The sequence below is a fragment of the Mustelus asterias genome, chromosome 7 (assembly GCF_964213995.1).
Source record: "Mustelus asterias chromosome 7, sMusAst1.hap1.1, whole genome shotgun sequence".
Taxonomy (NCBI): Eukaryota; Metazoa; Chordata; class Chondrichthyes; order Carcharhiniformes; family Triakidae; genus Mustelus; species Mustelus asterias.
In genome coordinates, this window is record NC_135807.1 from 7,380,334 (window position 1) to 7,397,587 (window position 17,254).

The 17,254-nt window shown below is 48.0% G+C and overlaps 1 protein-coding gene across 1 annotated transcript in view; it reads left to right on the plus strand.

The window, feature by feature from the left end:
• Positions 1 to 17,254, plus strand: part of LOC144496032 (desmoglein-2-like) — a 69,004-nt gene that overhangs the window by 36,487 nt on the left and 15,263 nt on the right. Inside the window, exons 9-15 of the mRNA XM_078216985.1 lie at positions 2,110 to 2,244; positions 3,066 to 3,251; positions 5,801 to 5,888; positions 5,928 to 6,138; positions 8,134 to 8,279; positions 11,704 to 11,928; positions 14,617 to 14,847. Of these exons, the coding sequence (XP_078073111.1) occupies positions 2,110 to 2,244; positions 3,066 to 3,251; positions 5,801 to 5,888; positions 5,928 to 6,138; positions 8,134 to 8,279; positions 11,704 to 11,928; positions 14,617 to 14,847 (1,222 nt within the window). The remainder of the gene's footprint in view (positions 1 to 2,109; positions 2,245 to 3,065; positions 3,252 to 5,800; positions 5,889 to 5,927; positions 6,139 to 8,133; positions 8,280 to 11,703; positions 11,929 to 14,616; positions 14,848 to 17,254) is intronic.

Below are 17,254 nucleotides of genomic sequence, written 5' to 3' on the forward strand. Positions count from 1 at the left end.
GCCTGTGTGGAGTTTGCTCGTTCTTCCCGTGTCTGCGTGGGTTTCCTCCGGGTGCTCCGGTTTTCTCCCACACTCCAAAGATGTGCGGGTTAGGTTGATTGGCCATGATAAATTGTCCTTTAGTGTCAGGGGAATTAGCCGGGTAAATGTGTGGGGTTACGGGAATAGAGCCTAGGTGGGTTTGTGGTCGGTACAGACTCAATGGGCCGAATGGCCTCCTTCGGCCGAATGGCCTCCTTCGGCCTTCGGCCCAAACTGGTCCATGCTGACTAAAATGCCCATCCAAACTAGCTCCATTTGGGCCCATATCCCTCTGAACCTTTCCTATCCATGTATCTGTGCAAATGCCTTATAGAATCATAGAATTTTAACCAGAGAGAATTCCTGTAGTATACTGTATATGGGAAGGGTGCACCAGTGTTTCCAATTGGCACTGACCACTGGGTAAGGTATTCAGTACCCACAGAATCCTGAGGCGAGTAACTCACCTCCTGACTCCCCAAAGCCTGTCCGCCATCTGCAAGGCACAAGTCAGGAGTGTGATGGAACACGCTCCACTTGCCTGGATGGGTGCAGCTCCGACAACACTCAAAAAGCTCGACACCATCCAGGACAAAGCAGCCCGCTTGACTGCTACAGTAAACATTAACTCCCTCCACCACCGATGCTCAGTAGCAGCCGTGTGTACTAGCCACAAGATGCACTGCAGCAACTCACCAAGGCTCCTTTGACAGCACCTTCCAAACCCACAACCTCTACCATCTGAAAGGACAAGAGCAGCAGATACATGGGAACACCGCAACCTGCAAGTTCCCCACCAAGCCACTCACCATCCTGACTTGGAAATATATTGCCGTCCCTTCACTGTCGCTGGGTCAAATATTGGGACTCCTTCCCTAACAGCACTGTGGCTGTACCTACACCACACAGACAAGAAGGTGGCTCACCACCATTGTCTCATGAGCAATTAAGAATGGGCAATAAATGCTGGCCTAGCCAGGTTCACCCGCACATCGTGAAGAATAAAGAAAGACTTGATAAGTCTCCAGCCTTCTACAAATACCTATGGCCTGCTCGTGGGACATCCCTCACATACCTGTATGTTGCCCAACTTGCAAATGAAGTAAAGAGGTCAAGATGAGAGGCTGTAAATAAATTGCATCCCACCAGTAGTTGCCAGCTCCTCTTGGACATATTCCTGGAGCTGTTATCACATGACCATTCACCGCCCACCCTCCCCTCCTGCCATTGGCTGACCAACATACCTATCCTCATGGTGCCCTGCCTCCCCACCTTCCCGCGGCCAATCAGAATGCGCACAGACTCCTCATTACCCGATTGGATGATACTTTGACAGTCAGGTCAGCCTTCCTTCTCCCACATCCAAATATATTTGTAATTAATCAACAAAAGTTATACGGAGAGCTTTTGGAAGGTGGGGGAGGGGGTGGCAGGGTGATGGGGGAGGGGGGGTAGGCGGGGGGGAAGAATGTGCCCTGTCTTTTTCTCCTGCATTGGAGATGAAACTTAATTCTAGGAGTCCCCCCAAGCCAAACCTGGAGGGTTGGCAACACTATTGTCCTCCCACCCACCTCACTAACAATAGTCACTTCGGGACAGAACTACAGATCCATGGGCACCGACTGGCCAAGGAGAAAGAACATTCAGACAGGGCACTGAAAGGAGAGATGTTGTCCTTCCGCTCTCCCTCTTGACCACACTGAAGGATCAGTGAAGAGGAAAGTTGACAGAGCGATTGCGAAATTCTGGAATTGAATATTGTAATGTTCTGGCACAGTGGTTAGCACTGCTACCTCACAGCGCCAGGGACCCAGATTCGATTCCCAGCTCGGGTCACTGTCTGCGCAGAGTCTGCACGTTCTCCCTGTGTCTGCGTGGGTTTCCTCCGGGTGCTCCGGTTTCCTCCCACAGTCTGAAAGATGTGCTGATTAGGTGCATTGTCCGTGCTTAATACTCCCTCAGTGTAACCCGAACAGGTGCCAGAGTGTGACGACTATGGGATTTTCACAGTAACTTCATTGCAGTGTTAATGTAAGCCGATGTGTGACAGTGATAAATAAACTTTTAAAAACTTTTTTTTTGTCTTAGACCCAGGATCTATATACCTTAACTGTACAAGGTTGTGATTTAAATGGAAAGGTTGGAGGAAAATGTTCTACAACAAATGCACAGATCCGGATCTTGGATGTTAATGACAACGTTCCCACAGCTGAAAAAGTGGAGGTATACTAACTTTAATAAATTACATGTCATTCTGTACAGTCATCTTCATACCAACTGCTTCTGTGTCTAAAGGGTGACTGAATGAGACAACTCTCCACATTAAAAATACATTTTTGTCGCTCCATGTTGACTACCAGTGTTTTTAACTCCAGACTTTCCAGGAGCTTTAAGATGATGAATATCTACATCATTACAGGGAGATGGTGGCACTGTGCTAATGTCACTGGTAATTCAGTGATCTAGGTTCAAGTCCTGGAGGCAACAGAGTCATCGAGGTTTACAGCATGGAAACAGGCCCTTTGGCCCAACTTGTCCACTAAGTAGGATACTGCAAGGCCTGGATAGAGTGGATGTGGAGAGGATGTTTGCACTACTAGGAAAACTAGAGCCAGTGGACACAACTTCAGGCTAAAGGGACGATCCTTTAAAACAGAGATGAGGAGGAATTTCTTCAGCCAGAGAGTGGGTGAATCTGTGGAACTCTATGCCGCAGATGGCTGTGGAAGCCAGGTTATTGAGTGTCTTTAAGACAGAGATAGATAGGTTCTTGATTAATAAGGAGTTATGGGGAAAAGGCAGGAGAATGGGGATGAGAAAAATATTAGCCATGATTGAATGGCGGAGCAGACGCGATGGGCCGAGTGGCCTAATTCTGCTCCTATGTCTTCTGGTCTTATGGTCTAAGTTAGTCCCAATGACCTGCTTACCTTCAGCGACTGGTCACCCAGGTTCCGCTGCACACTCCCCTCTCCCAATTTGCAGCCATTCAGCTAACCGCAGCTGCATCAGAATAACATTCCCGCGTGTGCTCTTGTCTCCAGTACGCTGTTTCAGTGGTAGAAAACTCACTGAATGATGAGGTCACCCGCATCAAAGTATTGGACAAAGATCAGGAATTCACCGACAACTGGCTGGGCCACTTTGATATCATCGAAGGGAATGAAGGAGGACACTTTCGCTTCGAAGTCGATGAGCAAACAAATGAAGGGATTTTGATTCTTCAAAAGGTAAAATCGAGTGAAGCCTGCATTAGCGTGTGGGGCGGCCCGGTGGCACAGTGGTTTAGCACTGCTGCCTCACAGCGCCAGGGACCCGGGTTCAATTCCGGCCTTGGGTCACTGTCTGTCTGTGCAAAGTCTGCACGTTCTCCCCGTGTCTGCGTGGGTTTCCTCCGGGTGCTCCGGTTTCCTCCCACACTTTTTTTACTCCTAAGACTTACACCGTGAAATGCAAGGTGAATTTGATGACACTCGCTGTACATGATGCATAAATTATTCCCCGAGCTTGTGACGAGCAAATTCTTGCCTCCGCACATTAATTATCCACTAATTCCAGACTACCGCGCAACCCTGATTCTAATCGATTCATAATCAGTGACCATGCCGCAGCTTTGCAATTCCCTCCATTAACCTCTGCACCTCTCTGTCTCAAGGCAATCCTTAGAGCCTATCCCTTTGACCAAGCTTCATCCGTTAAATCTCCATAAATCTCAATTTTTTAAAATAAATCTGAAATTAAAATTTTCTGACCATGAAACCATTGTCAATTGTCTTAAAAACCCATCTGGTTCACTAATGTCCCTTTAGGGAAGGAAATCTGCCGTCCTTACCTGGTCTGGCCTACATGTGACTCCAGAGCCACAGCAATGTGGTTGACTCTTAACTGTCACTATTGTCAAGGCAATTCTGGATTATCTGTCTTAAGGAGCAGAGTAAGAAGTTTAACAACACCTGGTTAAAGTCCAACAGGTTTATTTGGTAGCAAAAGCCACACAAGCTTTCGGAGCCCCAAGTCCCTTCTTCAGGTGAGGCTTGGGGTTCCGAAAGCTTGTGTGGCTTTTGCTACCAAATAAACCTGTTGGACTTTAACCAGGTGTTGTTAAACTTCTTACTGTGTTTATCCCAGTTCAACGCCGGCATCTCCACATTAAGGAGCAGAAGCAGGCCATTTGGCCCATCGAATCTGCTCCACCAATCAATTTGTTCCTGCTGATCCTGTTCCTGGGCGGCACAGTGATTAGCACTGCTCCCTCACAGCGCCAGGGACCTGGGTTTGATTCTGGGCTTGGGGTCACTGTCTGGGTGGAGCCTGCACATTCACCCCGTGTCTGGGTTTCCTCCGGGTGCTCCGGTTTCCTCCCACAGTCCGAAGCTGTGCGGGTTAGGTGGATTGGCCGTGCCAAATTGCCCCTTAGCGTCAGGGAGACTAGCTAGGGTAAATGCATAGGATATTGGGGATAGGGCCTGGGTGGGATTGTGGTCAGTGTGGACTCGATTATTCTACGATTTAACTCCACTTTCTGGCCTTATCCCTGTCACCCTTGACTCTAGTCCTGATGACGATAAATGTTGACAAATTCTCCATCAAATTCACTTTGATGGTCATTCCTGTGACTTACCTTGGGGCACTTTACCATCCGATAAATGCAAGTTGTTAAGAGCGATTTTCACTTTGAAGACAATTTTAATTCCTTTGTTTTATCCGTTGTATCTCAGTCCTGTTTATTGGGTATTTTCGAACCAATGCTCCGATTGAATTAGTTGTCCACTCCAATATCATCCGCATCTTCCTCCAAACTTCCAGTTGCCTTTCGACTCCAGGAGCTTTGAATGAATCACAGAAACAACAGTTTAATTTGAAGCTTTGCCAAAATCTTCCTGAAAATCCAAATCCTGGGAAATTCCACTGTCTGGGTACAGTCTTTAGTTAGTTTATTTTATTAGTGCCACAGGTAGGCTTACATTAACACTGCAATGAAGTTATTGTGAAAATCTCTGAGTCACCACACTCCGGTGCCTGTTTGGGTACACTGAGGGAGAATTCAGCATGGCCGATCCATCTAACCAGCACGTCTTTCAGACTGTGGGAGGAAAGCACTGTGCCACTTACTGTGCCATCTGCCACACAGAGGAATATCTCGGGAAGGATTAACTTTGGGAGGGAGAGCACAGTAGATTTGCGAGACTTATGCTGGGACTTCAAAGCTTAAACATCGAGGCGAGATAGCTACACTAAGAGTTTATTCGCTGAAATTTAAATAGTTAAGGGATGCTTTGATCAAAGTTTCTAAGAAATTAAGAGAAACAGATAGGGTTGCGTCATAGAATAGAACCATAGAATCCCTACGTGGGGGTGGCATGGTGGTTAGCACTGCTGCCTCACAGCGCCAGGGACCCGGGTTCAATTCCTGGCTTGGGTCGCTGTCTGTGCGGAGTCTGCACGTTCTCCCCGTGTCTGTGTGGGTTTCCTCCGGGTGCTCCAGTTTCCTCCCACAGTCCGAAAGACGTGCTGGTGAGGTGCATTGGCTGTGCTAAATTCTCCCTCAGTGTACCCGAACAGGCGCCGGAGTTTGGCGACTAGGGGATTTGCACAGTAACTTCATTGCAGTGTTAATGTAAGCCCCTTTGTGACACTGATTAAATAAACTTTAAAAACTACAGTGCAGAAGGAGGCCACCCAGCCCATTGAGTCTGCACCAGTTAAAAAAGGGCTTTTTCAAGTGCGGTTCTCCCCATCTCCATCAACATTTGACACTGTTTTCCCTTCACCCTGACAGGAACTGGATTATGAAGAGTCACAAACCAAGAATCTGGTTGTTCGAGTCTCCAACAAAGCAAAGTATCACTCTTCAGTTTTAACTGGAGGTGGAGGTGGAGGTGGAGGTGGAGGTGGAGGTGGAGGAGGAGGTGGAGGAGGAGGTGGTGGAGGAAGCCGTATCCCTAAACCAATCACAATAAAAGTCATGGTGAAAGATAAGAAAGAAGGCTTTTCATTTAAACCAACAACAAAGCGAATCAGGATAACAGAGGATGGCACCAAAGTGCGAATTGGCAAATCATTTGGAAAATATCCTGCAATTAGTGCTGATACCGGGAAAGAAAGTGAAAGAACCAGGTAAAGAAATGTGTGAGTGTGAAGAACACTCACTTTGAAGAGATAACAAATAGGTTAGACCAAGGAGAGCCAATGGATGTTATCTATCTTGACTTCCAAAAGGCCTTTGACAAGGTGCCTCACGGGAGACTGCTGAGTAAAATAAGGGCCCATGGTATTCGAGGCAAGGTACTAACATGGATTGACGATTGGCTGTCAGACAGAAGGCAGAGAGTTGGGATAAAAGGTTCTTTCTCAGAATGGCAACCGGTGACAAGTGGTGTCCCGCAGGGTTCAGTGTTGGGGCCACAGCTGTTCTCTTTATATATTAACGATCTAGATGACGGGACTGGGGGCATTCTGGCCAAGTTTGCCGATGATACAAAGATAGGTGGAGGGGCAGGTAGTATTGAGGAGGTGGGGAGGCTGCAGAAAGATTTAGACAGTTTAGGAGAGTGGTCCAAGAAGTGGCTGATGAAATTCAACGTGGGCAAGTGCGAGGTCGTGCACTTTGGAAAAAAGAATAGAGGCATGGACTATTTTCTAAACGGTGACAAAATTCATAATGCTAAAGTGCAAAGGGACTTGGGAGTCCTAGTCCAGGATTCTCTAAAGGTAAACTTGCAGGTTGAGTCCGTAATTAAGAAAGCAAATGTAATGTTGTCATTTATCTCAAGAGGCTTGGAATACAAAAGCAGGGATGTACTTCTGAGGCTTTATAAAGCACTGGTTAGGCCCCATTTGGAGTACTGTGAGCAATTTTGGGCCCCACACCTCAGGAAGGACATACTGGCACTGGAGCGGGTCCAGTGGAGATTCACACGGATGATCCCAGGAATGGTAGGCCTGACATACGATGAACGTCTGAGGATCGTGGGATTATATTCATTGGAGTTTAGGAGGTTGAGGGGAGATCTAATAGAAACTTACAAGATAATGAACGGCTTAGATAGGATGGACGTCGGGAAGTTGTTTCCATTAGCAGGGGAGACTAGGACGCGGGGGCACAGCCTTAGAATAAAAGGGAGTCACTTTAGAACAGAGATGAGGAGAAATTTCTTCAGCCAGAGAGTGGTAGGTCTGTGGAATTCATTGCCACAGAGGGCTGTGGAGGCCGAGACGTTGAGCGTCTTCAAGACAGAAATTGATAAATTCTTGATTTCTCGAGGAATTAAGGGCTATGGGGAGAGAGCGGGTAAATGGAGTTGAAATCAACCATGATTGAATGGTGGAGTGGACTCGATGGGCCGAATGGCCTTACCTCCGCTCCTATGTCTTATGGTCTTATGGTCTTAACACCGTTGGTCACAGGCCTCCAGTTTGAAAAACAATTCTCTACAACCACTTCTGTCAAGAGGCCAATTTTGTATCCATTTAGATACCTCACCCTGGATCCCGTGAGATTTAACCTTATGCAACAATCTACCATGCGGTACCCTGTCAAAAGCCTTGCTAAAGTCCATGTAGACAACATCAACTGCGCTGCCCTCATCTACCTTCTTGGTTACCCCTCCAAAAAACTCAATCAAATTTGTGAGACACGATTTTCCACTCACAAAGCCATGCCGACTGTCCCTAATCAGTCCTTGTGTCTCTAAATGCCTGTAGATCCTGTCTCTCAAAATACCTTCCAACAACTTACCCACCACAGATGGAGGCTTGTGATGTGAGACACGTGTGTGTGTGTGTACACGCGTGTGTGTGTATTGTCTGCCACTGTGTGGGGCAAAAGCAGGGGGCAGTTGAAATCAAGGCAGCAATCCCAATCGCAGCAGGGTGGAGTAACTGGGTGATGGGAAGGGCAGCTGTTAGATTTTACACGTCTTTAAACAGAGGAGTGTAAAATTTAACCATCCGTGTGCATGTTTGTCAGCATCTGTGCTTGTGTGTCTAGTGTGTGTGTGTGTGTGTGTGTGTGTCTAGTGTGTGTACGCACACGTATGCCATGCTTGAATATCAGGCATGCGTACATACGTGTTCACAATAAGTAACGCCGACTTCTGTTTTTGCAAACAGATATGCGAAGAATTCAGATCCAGCAAACTACTTCAACATTAACCCTGAAACTGGGGAGATCACCCTGAACAAGCTTCCTGACCGAGAATCTGATTATGTTGTTGATGGAAAGTACACAACCACAATATTGGCCATCGATAATGATGGTAAGACAGGGGCTACCTGGAATGTAATGTCCAGCTTTGTTGACAGATTAGAAGAGCTCTGAATGAATGGACAGGATGTGTTTATGTCTCTTGTGTTTCTCATCAAGAGAAACACACCATGTTCACATGTCCCATTTCTATCCTAACACAGTGCTTTTCACACTCATATGGGACGGTCATTCAGTGTTAGTTAATGAGTGTAGAACAAAGAACAGTACAGCACAGGAACAGGCCCTTCGGCCCACCAAGCCTGTGCCGACACATGACACCTTTCTAAAGTAAAGACCCTTTTGCCTCTGCACAGTCCATATCCCTGCCTGATCACAGAATACTACAGTGCAGAAGAGGTCCTTCGGCCCATCGAGTCTGCACCGATGCATGAAAGACCCTGCCCTACCCACCTAATCCCACTTGCCAGCACTTGACCCAGAGCCCTGAATGTTATGGCGTGCCAAGTATTCATCCAGGTACTTTTTAAAGGATGTATTTGTGTGTCTGTCAAGATGCCTCTTAAAAGTTGCTACTGTATCTGCTTCTATCACCTCCTCCGGCAGCGCATTCCAGGCACTTACCACCCTCCGTGTAAAAAAAAAAGCTTGCCTCTCACATCTCCTTTTGTGTTCATCCCCAGAATTCACATAGGGAATCTCTAATTGACCTCCCTGTGGGTTTCATGGAATATGAGTTCCCGCGGTAACAGGCAATTGCCTAACCAGATGGAACTCGTGTCCTGAGCCCTTGAGGGAGGGTAATTAGGGATTCCCCATGGGAGTTCTGGGGGTTACCACACCTTTAAACTTTCTCCATTATACTTGTCCCCCAGTAAGTGACATTTCTACCCTGGGGAAAAGTGACATTTCTACCCTGGCCTCTCATAATTTTGTAAACTTCAGGTCACCTCCCCGCAGCCTCCAACATGCAAGTGAAAACAAAGCAAGTTTGTCCAATCTCTCCTCACAGGTGATACCCTCCAACCTGGCAGTATCCTGGAATCATAGAATCCCTACAGTGCAGAAGGAGGCCATTTGGCCTATCAAGCCTGCACTGACAACAGTCCCACTCAGGCCCTATCCCCACAACCCCACATATTTACCCTAGCTAGTCCCCCTGACACTCGGGGGCAATCTAGCACGGCCAATCCACCTAACCCGCACATCTTTGGCATATGGGAAGAAACCGGAGACCCACGCAGACACGGGGAGAACGTGCAAACTCCACACAGACCCGAGGCCAGAACTGAACCTGGGTCCCTGGCGCTGTGAGTCAGCAGTGCTCACCACTGTGCCACCATGCCGCCCATCCTGGTAAACATTTTCTGTACCCTCTCCAAAGTTTCCACATCCTTCTGGTAGTGCGGCGACCAGAACTCTGTATGTTGAAGTGTAAGTTGCTGGATAAGATGTAGAAACCATTCTCAGGCCACTTATTGGTTCATTTGCATAACCGTCACGGTATAACTTAGTGGCTCCAGAATCCAAAGACACACAAAGTAGTCAAATCTCTCTGTTCTCCGCTGCTCACTGCCAATGTTCTCATGTCGCTTCAGGGTCAGGTGAGCACCAGGTCAGGTGATCACCACCGGGTCTGACGCCAGGTCACCTTAGGTTACCCTCCTCATCAACTCCTTGACCCCAGCCGCAATGATGGGGGGGTCAGGTGACCTGCTGAACTACCGGGGGGGGGGAGGTGATGGCCTAGTGGGATTATGCGAGACTATTAATCCAGAATCTCAGCTAATGTTCTGGGGACCCGCGTTCAAATCCTGCCACGATAGATGGTGGAATTTGAATTCAATAAAAAAAAACTTTCTGGAATTAAGAATCTACTGATGACCATGAAACCATTGTCGATTGTAAGAAAAACCCATCTGCTTCACTAATGTCCTTTAGGGGAGGAAGTCTGCCATCCTTACCCGGTCTGGCCTACATGTGACTCCAGAGCCACAACAGGAGTTGACTCTCAACTGTCCTCTAACGGCAACTAGGGATGGGCAATAAATGCTGGCCAGCCAGCGAGGCCCACGTCCCATGAGTGAATGAGAAGCAAAACAGATAATGGATGAAACTAGAGGCTGTTCTGAGTGTTTTCCTACTTCCATGTGGGACAAAATCCCCACCGATTTAAGCCTAGAAATCTTTTGAAGGCCTCCAGTTTGCTATCTCGGCAAATTTTCAGGTTTCCAATCCTTTTGAGTTTAGTTTATTTATTAGTGTCACAAGTAGGCTTACATTAACACTGCAATGAAGTCACTGTGAAAATCCCCTGGTCGCCACACTCCGGCGCCTGTTCGGGTACACTGAGGGAGAATTTAATAAGACCATAAGACAGAGGAGCAGAATTAGGCCACTCGGCCCATCGAGTCTGCTCCGCCATTCAATCATGGCTGATTTTTTTTCTCATCCCCATTCTCATGCCTTGTCCCCATAATCCTCGATCCCTTATTAATCAAGAACCTGTCTATCTCTGTCTTAAAGACACTCAATGACCTGGCCTCCACAGCCTTCTGCGGCAAAGAGTTCCACAGATTCACCACTCTCTGGCTGAAGAAATTCCTCCTCATCTCTGTTTTAAAGGATCGTCCCTTTAGCCTGAGGTTGTGCCCTCTGGTTCTAGTTTTTCCTACTAGTGAAAACATCCTCTCCACTTCCACTCTATCCAGGCCTCGCAGTATCCTGTAAGTTTCAATAAGATCCCCCCTCATCCTTCTAAACTCCATCGGGTACAGACCCAGAGTCCTCAACCATTCCTCATACGACAAGCTCTTCATTCCAGGGATCATTCTTGTGAACCTCCTCTGGACCCTTTCCAAGGCCAGCACATCCTTCCTTAGATATGGGGCCCAAAACTGCTCACAATACTCCAAATGGGGCATGACCAGAGCCTTATAATCCACCTATCCAGCAACCCACCTAACCAGCACGTCTTTCAGACTGTGGAAGGAAACCAGAGCACCCGAAGGAAACCCACGCACACACGGGGAGAATGTGCATACTCCACGCAGACAGTGACCCAAGCTGGGAATCGAACCCGTGTCCCTGGCACCGTGCCACCTGGGTAACCATATGTGGAGAGCACAGCATGTGCCACAACAGAGCAACAAGCCATGACAATCTATTTCTTCAATGAGCCAGTTCATCTGATCCCACATTCCTGACAATCCACTTTAATGATTCCCTTTCTCAAACAGCCATTCCCATCTGTTTAATAGGAATCAATTCCATATTCCGACTGCCCCCCCCTTGCCCTTTCCATGTAAATTCCATGTCTTCCCAATTCTTTTTGTGATTTATTTCAAGTTTAGCCCTCTCGCCACCATTTCCCGATTACTTTTTTAAAAAATTATTTCAGATTTCTTGCATCCTTGGTGTCTTTTGCCTTTTGTCTTTCTGTAAAGTAGACCCTTTACTTTCTCTCTGTCTCACAGGACCTGTTCCCAAAACAGCCACGGGGACCATTGTCTTCGACGTGGACGATGAGAACGATAACATTCCCATCATTGCCGTGCGGGAACGCTGCATGTGCGAGAAGGCAAATTCCTTGACCATCACGGCTTTCGATGCAGATTCCTACCCGAACGCCGCCCCGTACCATTTCAAACTCATGGATGAACCAGACGTTACCAACAAATGGAAGATCTTACGTAGGAATGGTAAGGGCCAGCAGCGAGGTGACATTTTGAAGAGTGAATCTGATTTACGAAGAATTAATTTGAATTTGTAGCAATTCAGAACAACTGTTTTGAGTTTAAGTTCATTTATTAGTCACAAGTAAGCTTACATTAGGTACACTGGCCGTGCTAAATTCTCCCTCTGTGTACCCGAACAGGTGACAGTGTGGCAACTAGGGGATTTTTACAGTAACTTCATTGCAGTGTTAATGTGAGCCTACTTGTGACACTAATAAATGAACTTTAACATTAACACTACAATGAAGTTAGTGTGAAAATCCCCTAGTCGCCACACTCCAGCGCCTGTTCGGATACACTGAGGGAGAATTTAGCACAACCAATGTATCTACACGTCTTTCGAACTGTGGGAGGAAACCGGAGCACCCGGAAGAAACCCACGCAGACACGGCGGAGGGGACGGGGGTGGGGGGGACGTGCAAACTCCACACAGTCGCCCAAGGCTGGAAATTGAACCCGGGTCCCTGGCACTGTGAGGCAGGAGTGCTAACCACTGTGCCACCGTGCCACCCCTTGTGGTACAGTCATAGAGGTTTACAGCATGGAAACTGGCCCTTCGGCCCAACTTGTCCATGCCGCCCTTATTTTTTTTTATAAAACCCCTAAGCTAATCCCAATTGCCCGCATTTGGCCCATATCCCTCTATACCCATCGTAGCCATGTAACTGTCTAAATGCTTTTTAAAAGTTACAATTGTACCCGCCTCTACTACTACCTCTGGCAGCTTGTTCCAGACACTCACCACCCTCTGTGTGAAAAAGTAGCAAGTTCTCTAACAGACATTCTCTGTCTAAAAATTCTGATTGGATTTATCTTCTCTCTATGGCCACAAGTTAGAATCATAGAGTCTACAGTGCAGAAGGAGGCCATTCAGCCCATCGATTCTGCACCGACCACAATCCCACCCAGGCCCTATCCCCATAACGCCATGCATTTACCCTGGCTAGTCCCCTGACACCAAGGGGCAATTTATCATGGCCAACCCACACGTCTTTCTGACTGTGGGAGGAAACCGGAGCACCCGGAGGAAACCCACGCAGACACAGGAAGAACATTGGAACTCCGCACAGACAGTGGCCCAAGGCCGGAATTGAACCCGGGTCCCTGGCACTGCGAGGTGGCAGTGCTAACCACCATGCCGCCCCTGCGTGGGACACAAGTGGGAATATTTTCTCTACATTAAGCCTCATCAAGTCCCACCATCATTTTAAAGAGCTCTGTCAGCTTTTCCTTTCCTGTAGAAAAAAAGGCTCGGCCTGGTCAGTCCTTCCTGGTGATTGGACTCACTCAGTTCTGATATCACCTTTGTAAATCGTTATCGCACTTTCTCCAACGCCTCCCTGGAGACTTTGCACAGGGCTGCTCCTGAGTCCGGCCAAGGTGACCATTAACAGGCCCAGGCAGCCAGCCAAAGGATTCAGCCACATCCCCGCAGAGGGAGCAGGTGGTATGTACTGGGGCGTTCGTGGCTTTCTGGAAATGGGAGTTGGACAGCATGGAGCTGGAGTAAAATATCAACATTGGCAATGTCATCTGAATTTAAGTTATTAAAGTTCCTATAGAGTTGTGTTTTTTTGTTACAGTGGGGTAGTAGTGCCCCTTCCAAATGGACACTTGAATGGTTGGGTTCGCCACAAAAGGTCCCTTTCCATGTCAAACTTTTATTTTATTCATTTGTGGGACATGGGCATCGCTGGCCATTATTCATTGCCCATCCCTAGTTGCCCGAGGGCAGTTGAGAGTCAACCACATTGCTGTGGCTCTGGAGTCACATATAGGCCAGACCGGGTAAGGACAGCAGATTTCCTTCCCTAAAGGACATTAGTGAACCAGATGGGTTTTTCTGATAATCGGCAATGGTTTCATGGCCATCAGTAGATTCTTAATTCCAGAACGTTTTTTTTTATTGAATTCAAGTTCCACCATCTGCCGTGGTGGGATTCGAACCCGGGTCCCTGGAACATTAGCTGAGTTTCTGGATTAATAGTCTGGTGATAATACCACGAGACTATTGCCTCCCCTTTGTAGTTATTCCACCACCTTGGCCTCTCCTCTGATTGTACTTTTTTTACACTGGAACCAACAAACCATGTTCAACCAGCCTGGGGAGCATGTAGTCTGCTGTTGTTTTCTCCATGGCAACAGCTCAGCCAATCAGAGCCCACTTTCCAACCCTGCAGTGTAAATTGTTGTGTTCTTGTATTTGTCCTGATGAGGGGGCATGGCTTTAAATTGAGGGGGGGTAGTTATAGAACCGATGTCAGGGGTAGGTTCTTTACCCAGAGGGTGGTGAGGGATTGGAATGCCCTGCCAGCATCAGTTGTAAATGCGCCTAGTTTGGGGGCGTTTAAGAGATCCGTAGATAGGTTCATGGACGAAAAGAAATTGGTTTAGGTTGGAGGGTCACAGTTTTTTTTTTTTGTTTTTTTTTAACTGGTCGGTGCAACATCGTGGGCCGAAGGGCCTGTTCTGCGCTGTAATGTTCTATGTTCTATGTTCTATGAGTGCCGGATGAAAAGCTTCTGCGACACATCTCTCTTTCCAGTAATATTCACGAGCCCGTGTTTGGAGGCAAACGCTTTTGTCAGCGCAGTGTTGTTTATTCATTCCGACCAGAACCTTTTAACATCTCTCCCTTTCTCTTTTCAAAAGATACGAGTGCGGAGCTCCGGCCACTGGTGGACCTGTGGCCATACACCTTCAACGTGCCGATAAAGGTGGAGGATAACCAGGGGAAAGGGACAGTTCAGAATGTGGCTGTGAATGTTATCGAGTGCACCGGCAATGATCACACCTGCATGATGCGGCAGACGGGAGCAAAAGATGCCAGCCTCGGTGCTGCTGCCATCGGCCTAATGGTCCTCGGGGCTTTGTTACTACTGTGTAAGTTAAAGGATGTGGAATTGCATAGAAACATAGAGTCCCTACAGTGCAGAAGGAGGCCATTCATCCCATCGAGTCTGCACCGACCACAATCACACCCAGACCCCATCCCCATAATCCCACATATTTACCCTACTAATCCCCCTAACCTACGCATCCTGAGACACTAAGGGCCAATTTGGCATGGCCAATGCACCGAGGCCGCACATCTTTGGAGTGTGGGAGGCAGCCGGAGGAAACCCACGCAGACACGGGGAGAACGTGCAGACTCCACACAGACAGTGACCCAAGCCAGGAATCGAACCTGGGTCCCTGGCGCTGTGAGGCAGCAGTGCTAACCACTGTGCCACCGTGCCGCCCACTCCAAACTCACCCAGGGGCAACACACTCCCAGGCAGCCCATTCCAGATTCTAACCGCTGGCAGTGTAAAAGATGGCTCCCTCATGTTGCCACTGCTGCTTTTGCCAATCACAATAAGTCGGTACTCCTGGTTCTCGATCCTTCTCATTCTCTCTATCTACTTCCTTCGGTCCCTTCACTATTTTGAACACCTCCATCAATCTGTGGCACAGTGGTTAGCAATGCTGCCTCACAGCGTCAGGATTCCGGGTTCAATTCCGGCCTTGGGTGACTGCTTGCATGGAGTCTCCTCGTGTCTGCGTGGGTTTCCTCCGAGAGCTCTGGTTTCCTCCCATACTCCAATGATGAGCAGGTTAGGTGCATTGGCCTTGCTAAATTGCCCCTAAGTGTTCACAGGTATGCAGGTTAGGTTGATTTGCCCTGGTAAATGCACGGGGTTAAGGGGAGCAGGCAGTGGAAAGGCGTCTGGATAAGATGCTCATTTGCAGAATCTCACTTGATGGGCCGAATGGCCTCTTTCTGCACTGTAGGGATTCTAAGGTTCTATCTCACCTTCCCTTAAGGAGAACAGTCCCAGTTTTTCCAATTAACCTCATAACTGAAGTTCCTGATTGCTGAAACAATGCTTATGAATCTTCTGAACCCTCTCTGATAAAGAATAGGCTCATGCAGCAGAGAGGGAAACCTTTCAGCCCATTGTGGCTGTGCTAGCCCTCTGGAAAAGCTATCCAGTTGGACCCTACATCTTCCTCATCCCCATTGACCTGAAACCATTTTTCCCTTGGAGAATTTATTCAATTCCCTTTGCAGAACTGCTTCCCACATCCTAGTGGGATAGTGGGTGGCACGGTGGCACAGTGGTTAGCACTGTAGCCTCACAGCGCCAGGTACCTGGGTTCGATCCCCGGCTTGGGTCACTGTCTGTGTGGAGCCTGCATGTTCTCCCCATGTCTGCGTGGGTTTCCTCCGGGTGCTCCAGTTTCCTCCCACAGTCCAAAGATGTGTGGGTTAGGTTGATTGACCGTGCTAAATTGCCCCTTCGTGTCAGGGGGATTAGCAGGGTAAATAGGAGCGGTTATGGGAATAGGGCCTGGGTGGGATTGTGATCGGTGCAGACTCAATGGGCTGAATGGCCTCCTTCTGCACTGTAGGGATTCTATCATTCTAAGACTTGTATTTAAGATCGTAACAAGCTACTTTGCAAAATAAATCCTCCTCTTGTTCTTTTGTCAGTGCTGGCAGCTTTTGTAAGGGGTGGGGCAGGTGTGGGGGAGTTTTATATCCTTTGCACATTCTCCGGTGAATTCCAGCCAAGCTCAGCCAGAGCCTTTCCGTTATCCAGTAAAATGAGAAAGATTTGGGTGGATGGAGGAACGATTTGCAGGGCTATGAGGAAACAGCAGAGGGCAGTGTGGCAGAGTGGGCCTTTGAAAGAGCTAGCACAAATGCAGTGGGCTAAATGGCCGCCATCTGTGCTGCATCATTCTGTGTACATTGTAGGTAGGAGTGTTCCTGCCACATATTTCCAGTCTAACATGGGAAGTAGGAGCAGGAGTCGGCCATTCAGCCCCTCGAGGCTGTTCTGTCATTCAGTAGATCAGCCTTATCTTCTACCTCAATGCTATTTTCCCACACCACCTCCATATCCCCTGATGTCATTAGTATCTACAAATCTCATCGATTTCTGTCTTGACGTGATGGAATACTCCCCACTTGCCTGGATGAGTGCAGCTCCAACAACACTCAAGAAGCTTGACACCATCCAGGACAAAGCAGCCCGCTTGATTGCTACCCCATCCACAAACATTCAATCCTCCATTACCGACGCTCAGTAGCAGCAGTGTGAACTATCTACAAGATGCACTGCAGCAATTCACCAAAGTTCCTTAGACAGCACCTTCCAAACCCACGACCACTTCCATCAAGGACAAGGGCAGCAGATAAATGGGAACACCACCACCTGCAAGTCCCCACTCGCCATCCTGACTTAGGAACATAAGAACATAAGAACTAGGAGCAGGAGTAGGCCATTTGGCCCCTCGAGCC